The 10809-nt window shown below is 29.7% G+C and overlaps 1 protein-coding gene across 3 annotated transcripts; it reads left to right on the top strand.

The window, feature by feature from the left end:
* The first annotated feature begins 851 nt into the window (after positions 1 to 851).
* Positions 852 to 9653, top strand: LOC110665632 (protein GAMETE CELL DEFECTIVE 1, mitochondrial). 3 transcript variants are annotated; one of them, XM_021825839.2, is made up of 5 exons: positions 852 to 1179; positions 1338 to 1400; positions 6965 to 7726; positions 8846 to 9035; positions 9351 to 9653. In XM_021825839.2, the coding sequence occupies exons 3-5, from the start codon at positions 7014 to 7016 to the stop codon at positions 9567 to 9569; spliced, it is 1122 nt and encodes a 373-aa protein (XP_021681531.2). In that variant the 5' UTR covers positions 852 to 1179; positions 1338 to 1400; positions 6965 to 7013; the 3' UTR covers positions 9570 to 9653. The 3 variants fall into 3 exon arrangements, with proteins under 3 accessions (XP_021681531.2, XP_021681533.2, XP_021681532.2); XM_021825841.2 differs by having other exon boundaries at positions 1318 to 1400; XM_021825840.2 differs by having other exon boundaries at positions 1274 to 1400.
* The last annotated feature ends 1156 nt before the right edge of the window (positions 9654 to 10809 follow it).

Below are 10809 nucleotides of genomic sequence, written 5' to 3'. Positions count from 1 at the left end.
CTGTGTAAAATTTGAAAGTTGATGGGGTTTTATGTAACATTTTTAAGTTGATAGACTGTAATGTTACAACTAGATAAGTTCAGGGACAGTTATCAAAATTTATCCCACACAGACACAGTAAATTTAATATGACTTTGAGACTTGTTTAGTGTCTATTAGATATTAAGGTTGAAAAGCTAAAATTATTTTTTAGAAAAAGTACAATTCTAAATACTATTGAAAAAAATAGTTTAAAAAAGTTATTTTATTATTTTAATTTTATTATAATCAAGACTCTATTTGATAATAACTTTTAAAATAATATTTAATATTTTGACTATAATCAAAGCATTGCTTCTTTTATTTTATTTATATTGTTCTATGGTATAGTATTTATATTACCATTTAAAGGTTGAGAAAATGGTTCATTAAAAATTATCCTCTTAGTTTTTAGAGATTGAAAGAATATTTTGACTATAATTAATAAGATATTATTATTTTTATATTTAACAGCTAATATAATACTTATTTTAACAAAACTCTTTTAATTTATCAGCTATATAAATAATTAATTATTAATAGTTAATATTTAATTATTAATTATTAATAAAATAATTAATAATTAATAAAATAATTAATAATTAATAAAATAATTAAAAAAATATTAAAATTATTAATATTGTTAAATAAAATTTAAAATTTATTAAATTTAATTTTAAATTATTTTTAATACTTTCGTGTTATCTTGTTATCACCCGTAGAAAAGACAATACCAAATAAATTCTCGACAATATGGCACACGAGAAATGGAATTCATAGTAAATCTCTCTCTCTCTTCTTTTTTTTTTTTTTTTTTTTTTTTTTTAATTATATTTTACTATTATTTTTAAAGAATAATCCATCAAAACTCCCCGAGAAACCCCTAATTTTGTCATCCGACTGCTATGCGAACTGCGTCTCGGCGATCTATAAAGTCCCAACTCCCAAGCCGCGACTTTCAGCTTCCCATGGCCGACACCTCCAAAACATTTCCAGTTTCACCGTCGCCACCAAGCCACGCCCTTCCCGTTCACTGTTAATTTCTGCCTTATCTCCTTGCTTCTCACCCTTTCTGCTCTGCCAAAAAGACAACAGATCTTACTTCTTTCTCTCCTTGTATTCAAAAGCCACCAAATCTTTCACTGGTTAGATAGTCTCCTGGTAAGTTCTTTACTCCATCTCTTCTCTTTATCTCTATTTGTGTGTATTCATATCCATTTATGTGTTTGTAAATTTATGGTGTGCTTTTTCTCAGGTGCTGACCGCTAATCCTGCCATTTTATTGCTTAATTTTTCTAGTTCATTCTTTCTGCTTGCAGTATTTGGAAGAAAACAAACATTCTTGATCCCCAAAGTTCGAGGAAACTCATTTAATGTGCAAAGTAAGCACTGTCTATATTAGTTAAAATTTGAAAATTTTGTTTCGTTTGTCTTGGATGTTGTGAATTGTTGGTAGTGAATTATTTTTTCAATTTTAAGCCTTCTGCATTGCAGTAATATTATTAATGAATTTATCAACTTTTTGTTATTTCATCGATCCTGAAATGAACTAATGGTATTATCCTTTATTAGATTACTCATTTCAATGGTAAAAGACTGGTTATCCACCTAATTGCATTTGAAACTTTGAGTTTTGTAAGGTTAGCTTGGCCTTGAGCGACCAGTAGGGTTGAACAGAAGTGGACTGCCATTGTAGCTAGCATGCAATTTTCTCGTTTTTCCTCTCACAAAAAATTCCAATTATTGGCTGTGTTTTTTCTTATTTATTTTTTTAAATAATCTAGCCCTAAACTGATGTGGTTCTGTTCATTTTTGCTTCTCTCCTTGTTCGGTTCGGGTTGGGTTCCTATTATGTCTGGTTCCTATTCTAAGCAATTCAATCTTAGGGACCTACAAGTTCGCCAAATGAATTATAATGGCTGATGCATAAAGAACAATAGATTGTAATTCCTGATATGTAGAAATTGGAATATTACTCCGCTCATCAATTATACAGTTTAATAATGAACAAGGGAAATCATAATGCTAAGATAAGTGCTACATCAATTCTGGGTGAGAAATCTCAAATAATATCTGCACATGAACCATCAAAAAGAACTTGTGTGCATCATTATGACAATCAAAACCACGTTAATGCAACCAACAAAATATAACCAGCCTTTTAATTAGGTGCCCTTAATCTATTCGAAATAGGCCATATTTTCAACTGAATAAATGACAATTCAAATATTTAACTTACTTCATTATTAGTTTTTGATGAATTTTTCCTCGCGTAAATTTGCACCACCAGGTTGGCATAGTTTTGCAGTAATATAACTGAGCACATAAAGCAGAAAGGCGACAAAATTCAATTGGAAAAAAAAAAAAGCTCAGAATAATTGAAGCTTATCATGTTAAGTACCTGAAAATTTACCCTGAGACATTTTGGGATTTTGAATCAGAGCAATAATTGAGTCCAGAGGATCAAATTTTCATTTTTGTTGAAAGAAAGGTTGGGGGTAGGGTGGGACAGTGGGTGAGGGATGCTTTGTGTTTGTGTTGGGGTTTTCTTCTACAAAGAAGGAGAATGGAGGAAATCAATACTTGCTTTATGCTTCAACAGAAAAGTCATGCTTTCTCTCTCTTTCTCTCTCTCTTTGATGACTCATGTAGAAAATAGTGTGTTTTGGCCATCTAAAAAAAAAAAAAAAGCAATAATAAAGAGAAGGTGTGAAAGTAGACAATTTTAGAATCTTCTATCAATTTATTTTTTTCTTAAGGAATTGGTGAAGATGCCTGAATAATTCTATTGGTGTTAAAAGAGATTGGATATCAAGTCATTGAGAGGTCTATTTTTTTCCTTCAAATTGGTTTCATTACTTATCTGGGTGCTCCAGAAATTTCCTGTTAAGTTAGTTATTGACTGAAATTCTGATTCAAATTTCTGTGTTTGTTAGATGAGAAGGAATTAGATTTTTAGATGTGAAGGAATTATGTTTTGTTTTGTTTTGGGTTCTGATTCTTTCTTTGTTTTTTTTTTTTTTTTTTTTGGGTTTGATGATTATGTCTAGTTTGTTTATTCCTGACATAAATATGAAAGTTTTGTGGGGATGGTGCATGACTTTTTTTTTACCTGTATCAGCATTAAGCCATTAATTACGTATTCTAATGAAGGTAAAAAAAAAAAAAAAATTGAAGATGTTTAACTCATTTCTATTATCTGTTTCTTCTTGAAACTTAGACTACTATGGAAGGCACATTCTTGGTTGTATGTGGCTACTGAAAGTGACCAAAGCAAAGAGCAAGCCTCAAACTAATCCAATTAGATTTACTCTATAAAAAAAAAAAAAATAGTTTCATATATCTTGGACTTGGGGTAAATCTTCTGTTTTATCCAATACTTTATAAATTTTTTGAAGTGGTAGGCTATATTGGCTGAGTTAATTTAATATGATTACAACTATAGGCCAAGGAAGGCCTGAGGCTTTCTGACCTTTACAATCTTGTCCCCTTTTGTGAATATGTAGAAATAGAATCATACAACATTTGTTGGGCTTAACAATTTTGCGTAGGCTTGAGGGAAATAATTTAATTTCCTTGTGCATAGGATGCCTTGTCTTGGTATTTAAGTAAGGTGTTGAATCTAGCTTGTGACTTTATAAGATGAAAATCTCTTTGGACTTGTAAAGTGCCTGTGTAGCTAATGTTAGAGCGTTGCAGAAATTTATAAATACTGTGTGATATCCTATAGAATTCAGGTGTGCTTTTGTGCTTTTACAATTATTAACCTTAGGAATTATGTGAGACTATATTTTTTAATTTAGTTGGAAATTTTCAACCGACTTTGGTTGCTATTAGCCGGCGATACTAAATCATATAATTTAAGTTATATTAAAGAATAAAAGAAATATGCAATATATAATTATAAAAATATATTTTTAAATTATATAATTTAAGTTTTCATCATTATTTTTACGATATATACTTCTTTGTTATAAAAATATTTCAATTTTTTAGTTTATATTTATATATAATTCATTCCATCATTAATCAAACTTCTTAATAGTCTTGAACTCTTTTATAATAATTAATTAAAAAATATAAAAAATATAAATAAAAGAATTTATGAACCGATAAAATAATTTTATAATTTACAATAAATTATAATTAATATATTAAAATCTTAGTTTTATTATAAATTTTATTTTAAAAAAATACTTATATAGATAAAAATCCTAATTCATAAACAATTTCATTAATAATAAATAATAACATGTAATTTCAAGGCTTAATGTTAAAAAAATAACTTTTTTTTTCCAAATTTTTACAATGATAGCTTTTTTTTTTTTTTTTTGAAAATTTTAACATTGTTTTAACATATTTTTTAAACTTGTAATCAAAATTGATTTAAATAAGCTAACTTTACATAATTTTGATTGTTGGTTTTTCTTTTAGTCAATTGATATATTATAATTTTGATTGTTGATTTATTTTAATTTTTACTGCTAGCTAGAAAACAATTAAAACCAAGCTAAAATTAAAAAAAAAAAATGAAAGAATTGGCTATGATAGCAAAAAGTTTATATATATATTGAATTTTTAAAAAAATTATGAATAATATTAAATCCTGCATAGGCAAAATAGAAAATATTATTGATAAATGAGAATACATCTTGTTTACTTAAATACATATAATTAAAATAAGTACATGTAATTAGAATATAATCAGTGTTTGTATAGTTTTAATTTAGATCCTTATTTTAATTCTCTTTGTTTTATTGTATTAATAAATTTGCTTGGAAAGAAAATTTCTATTAATTTTAAGGTTTATTAATTAATTAGTATGAAATTTTTTCTATTATTGCATATAAAAATTAAATTATGAGCAAGTATAATGAGTATAGATAATGTGCAACGTATAAATGTATAAATGTATATGTATGAGATAAATCAACAAATTTAATTAAAAAATATGTTGTGGTCAAATATTTATGTTTTCTAGAAATTTGGTTTAGTTATTTATTTTCCAAATAATTTTTATAATTATTACTTTGAATTCTATAATTCTTAAACCAATTATATATAGCTTAGCTACTCCGATTATTAAGTTTTGGAATATATTAAAAATATATTCTCACACAATTAATACCCTCCTATATATGATTGTTGCAGAAATTTATAAATCAATAAATGCGTAAGAATCATGTTAGAATTAAAACTATATTATAGTTTTAATTATTTTTATTTATCAATTAAGAATTAATATATAATTAAATTTTTTTATTTAAATTCATAAGAATCATTGTAGAGTTAGAAGTATATTACAATGTATGTTGCACGTTTTCTATACTTATTATATGTATTTGTAATTTAATTTTTCATATACCATTTGAAAAAAAAAATTTATGGTAATTAACTAATAAACTTTGAAACTAATAGAAGTTTTTTATTAGAATAAATATAATAATACAACAAAATTAAGGAAACTAAAATATTCTTCAAATTGCTAAACATGTTATATAATTAATCAGTATATGTTTTTATTAATAACCAATATTTTAGAAATATAAATAATAAGAGACTAAAATTAATGATGTAGGCCTACTACTCAGGCTCTAGCTCAAAATCTAATACATGAGAATAAAAGTAACTTATAATTAAATAGCTCAGATATTGTAATCTTAAGCCTTATTTGGTTCATAACACTTTATTTCTGGGAAAAGTGTGATATAAATGTGTTTGGTATATAAATTAACTTTCTAAGAAGTAGTTTATTTTTAAGTTTATAAAAGACATAATGCCCAAAAAATAATTTAAAATATAATAAATTAAAAAATAAATTGATAAATTTATTACATTTAATAATTATCAAGTCCCACCAAAGTAAGTTACTTCAATTGCCAAGAAAATGAAGTAAAGTTTGAGGTTTTTTTTCATTTACTTTATTTTTTAATTAAATTTAACTTTTAGTATTTATCAAATTTTTAATAATACTTTAGTTATTTTGTAGGTACTAAAAAATTACTTTACTAATTTATTAACGGTATAAATTAATATTGTTTAAATAGGCTTTATTTGTTTCACAAAAATATATTTTTAGGAAATATTTTTTATATTTTTTAACATTTAAAGTATTTAAGAAAATAGATTAACGAAAATATTTTCTTGATTAAAGAGAAAATTAAGTTATTTTTAAAAAAAATAATTTTTTCTTTTCATAAAAAAGTAATTTTCTGTATTGATAATTTTATTAAAATATGAAATATTTATATATACATGATTTAAATATATTATTAATTTAATATTATAATTAAAAAATTAAAAATACTTTTATAAAAGACATTTATTATTTTTTTCATATAAATCATTTTTTTATGGAATAAGCAGAGTTTTTTTTTTAAATTTTTTATTATTATTGAAAGAAAATACGTGCACACATGGACTCACTGAAGGGACACTGATTATTTGAACCTTTGGCCTATAAAAGGGTTCGATTCTGCTATCTTTAAATTTACGGTACCCTACCCGTTGTGAAATGCAGCTATTGCCCCCTTGCTTCTCCTTTCTATCTGTCTTTCTTTCTTTCTCTCGGCTCTCTTTCCCCGAAGCCGCAACCCAAATAACACCTCATTTTTAGAAATGCGAAAACAACAACTTTGATTCTACATGATACTGATTCTAAGGTTATTAGATTACACAAATACTTTTAGTGCAAAGAAAAAAACAATTTCCCAATTTTCAAAATCCCTAATTATATCGATTGATCTTCGACTCCTTTTCATTTCAGGTTAGTGCATATATTCATCAACTTCATCTTCCATACCCAACTTTAGCTTTAGAAATCTATCTCTCTCTCTCTCTCTTATTTATTTTTATTTTTCTTAATGCATAAATGAATTATGTTTTCAGTATTTTTACTGATTTCTGCGAAATATCGATGTTCAGATGAGGTTTTTGTTGGTTTCAGGATAGTCAAAGAGTTTTGATTTGCTTCTTTGGGATTAAGTGTTGCAAATATGCAAAATATTCATCGGGTTCTATCACGTTTCTCCTCTGGGGTCCTAGGCATTGGCACAAGTAGATCCACTTTTGGAAATGTTACAAGGGTTTCAACACCTTTTCAAGTTAGAGCACAAGTGTTTTCAGCTAAGTCTGGGGGTGGTGATGGAAACGAAGGGGAAGGTGGTTGGGATAGTGGGGTGGGTGGATCTTTTGGTGGGAGTGGTTCTGATGATCTAGGTTGGGAATCTATTTCATCATGGTCGACTGGATTGACTAAGGATCATTTTGATGGAGAGTTTGAGGGTCAGAGGACTGATTTTAGCTCTACTGTTGCTGGTGGATTAGATGCTTCTCAGACTGCTTTGGTCTCTAGTATGCAAGAGATTGATGATAAGATTGAAGAATTGCAGGCAGAGAACAGAAAGGGCAAGGCTTTTGTGGATGGTTGGGGTGAGAGGTTGCGTGAGATAAGTGTGCTCTTGAAGCAAGTAAGGGAGCCTGGTGCAAGAGGATCTTACCTGAAGGACTCGGAGAAGGCTGAGATGTACCGCTTGCACAAGGAGAATCCTGAAGTCTACACGGTTGAGAGGCTTGCCAAGGACTATAGGATTATGAGACAGCGGGTGCATGCCATTCTTTGGCTGAAGCAACTTGAGGAGGAAGAGGAGAAAAAACTTGGCCATCCCTTGGATGGCTCTGTGGAGCTTTTGCTTGACACTTGCCCAGAGTAAGATATAAATTCTGAAATGATCCTTGAATTTATGTACTGTGATCAATAATACTATCTTTTGGTAAATGATTGCACTGTGTCATTATTTTGGACTCCTTCCACTAGTTAAATTTTGAAAGTACCACTTATTCATGCAAAACTGGACTACATGAAAACTTTTTGACTGATATCATTGATCTTACTTGCCTTATGTTTTGAACTATAGGTGGAAATTTATATTTGATATGGAATTAAATGTTGAGTACATACTTGAATAAGCACAAGATGTGTTGTTAAATCTAATTTGGAAAAAATGAAAGATTTCTTATGTGGTTTTGTTATGACAATTCCTAGGGTATGTCTTCTTGCTCTCCAGCCTGTAGTATATCAGGCCTGGGCTTATTTACAATCCTAAGTTTCTTGTTATGCAAGAGAAAGAAGCTGTTTCATTGTTATTTATAACTTCAATTAGCACATTAGCTGAGGATTGTAATAGGATGTCTTTATACTTTGAGAAAGAGCAGTAACAAGAAATTTGAGATTACAAAGTAACAAGAAATTATCCTAAAGACAAACAATTACAAAGTGAGATGTAGGGACTGTCTATTCTTTGGCCATCAAAGAAGTTTAAAAATGCTAACCATGAAAATGAACAATAAGGAGACATCTTATTTTTGGCGATACTACTATTTGTCAAATGAATTTGTTAGGATGTAAGGTGGATTTTATTTGTGCTCTATTATTTTCTAAACAATTTCAAATATTTGCTTAAAGAAGAAATTATTTGTTGAATTCAAAATTAAGCTCTCAGTGGTGCTGATGCTTGTTGGCATTGGTAATAGTAATTGGTTAAATAGTGGTTTAGGAATTAGGATTTATTTGGATGTTAGTTGAGCTGATGAACATTCAGTTGTAGTATATTATACTTTCTCACTGTTGATATTATGAATTTGCACGCATATCTGCTTGTTCATAAATACTCCCAGAGATGCATACAAAGGTAAAGCGATGTGATTTGAGTGTGAATGCATCTAAGAGCATGGGTATTAAGTAGCAAATTGTATGACTTCACAATCTGATGTAATCCATAGTAATTGAATTCGCTCTCTCATGATATACATTCTTTTTCTTTTCCAGATTTTTTAATTCTCATGACCGAGAATTTCATGTGGCCTCCCTTCCTTATAAGCCTGATTTCAAGGTAATGCCAGAGGGTTGGGATGGTACCATCAAAGACCTGGATGAAGTCCACTATGAGATATCCATGAAAGAGGATGAGATGCTCTATCAAGAATTTGTCCAGAAGATGAACTTCAACAAAATGAAAGTGAGTAACATATGCTCCCTGCATTTAACCTGGAAAAAGTATGAAAATCAACATGAGATGAGAGAGTAATTATCATCCAAGCCTACACACTCTCTCAGCTCAAGCACTAAGTTTTGCTTAAGCTCGCTTTCCCATAGACATCACGGGGCAGCTAAACTTGCATGTTTCAACAGGGAATGTTTCTACAATGCCAAAGTGAAGGGGAGCAGAATCTTGTTACATGTGCTTTTTTTGTGAAAATCTATTTTACAGTCAAATTCAATTTGAATTTTCGTTTAGTTTCATATATGCATCTTTTGTTTTCCATTTGGACAGATGGCCGGGCAGGTGAAATGCCACAAATATAGTAGGCGGCGTCCTTCTGAGGGTTGGAACTTCATGGTGGAGAAAATGGGACCACGAGGGAAGCGTGGAGGTGGTGGTGGCTGGAAGTTTATAAGCTTGCCAGATGGATCAAGCAGACCACTGAATGAGACGGAGAAGATGTATGTGAGGCGAGAGACTCCCCGTCGCAGACGCAAGATTCTCCCTTGATGTCAAGTTTGTGCTGTTAGATGTCAAAACCTACTTTTCTTGGTCATCAAAGGAAAAAAAAATAATAAAAAAGAAATTAACATACATTATTTTTGTTGTTTTCTTGCATGGGATGTGATGGTGTTCTCATAATTTTCATCATCATATTTCAACTTTTTTTGCACCATAATCATGATTTCTTTTTGTGATCATACTGCATTATAGCTTATCAAGTTTGGAGTCAAGTAAGATTGGAACAGAGCTCATGACAAGTTTTGAGTATTTTAGAAAAGCTTTTTTGCTCTTTTTCTATGTTCCAAGCCTAATGAAGGTTCTTGTTGAGGCAAATGTCCTGTTGCTCTCTAGAATAGGTCTTCAAAAACTTGTTCAGCTAGGGGCTCCTGATCCTACAAGAAAAGATTGGCTAGCTTAACAGATCTTGTTTTGGGAGGGAAAAATCTGTTGTGGCCATGGCGATTAGGTAAGTTGTTTTGGATGATATTCATGCTAGAATTAGTTTGGTTAAAATGTCTGTCTTAATACCTGAAAGTAATTCTCCATATGCACTCTCATATACGAAGGGCCGGGAGGAGTTTTTTTCACTGCCTGGGTGCCTTTTATTCTCATGTAGTCACGGGGGATGTTATCTTGTCTTGTTTGTTAAGTTTAGTATGTGGCTGGCTTTACATGTTCCTAGTGTTTATATTTATTGATTTCCATTATTCTGTCTCCTTCAATAGTTTTGATAATGCTATTAACCATTGGCGTGCCTGTAACTGAAGAGAATGGATAAGAAATCAAACTTTGCCTTTCGTTTGCCTGCTTGTGCTTTCCTATCCACTATGTAACTCTTGATTTTAAAACTCAAAGTGCATTGTTAGATTAATTTCATTTAGATTTTTTATAATCAAAATCATTTTCTAACAATATTTAGTTATACAAAATAGTTGAAATTAACAGGAACAAAGAGTGTAGCATTTTTCTCTTCTTCTTACTCTCAATTGTAGCATTTTTCACACCTCCAACCAACTCCGGTTAGGGATGGCAATGGGCCTCCGGTAAATGTGTGGTATTTCCTTATCCAAACTCTTGACTGAAGCGTATTATGATTCCAACCTTCATTGTATTTCGCTTGTGAGCTCAATTAACATATTTACCTTCATCACGATTGCTTTCAACCTGTTTAGCAGAAGGATGAATAGAGGAATATTCTTTGCTTATCGTTATTATGGAAATAAATATGAAATGTAAGAGATACTTT

Source organism: Hevea brasiliensis, chromosome 14 (assembly GCF_030052815.1).
Source record: "Hevea brasiliensis isolate MT/VB/25A 57/8 chromosome 14, ASM3005281v1, whole genome shotgun sequence".
In the NCBI taxonomy this organism is placed as follows: domain Eukaryota; kingdom Viridiplantae; phylum Streptophyta; class Magnoliopsida; order Malpighiales; family Euphorbiaceae; genus Hevea; species Hevea brasiliensis.
The sequence above is the reverse complement of the archived record's forward strand: the minus strand, read 5'-3'. Positions and strand labels throughout refer to the sequence as shown.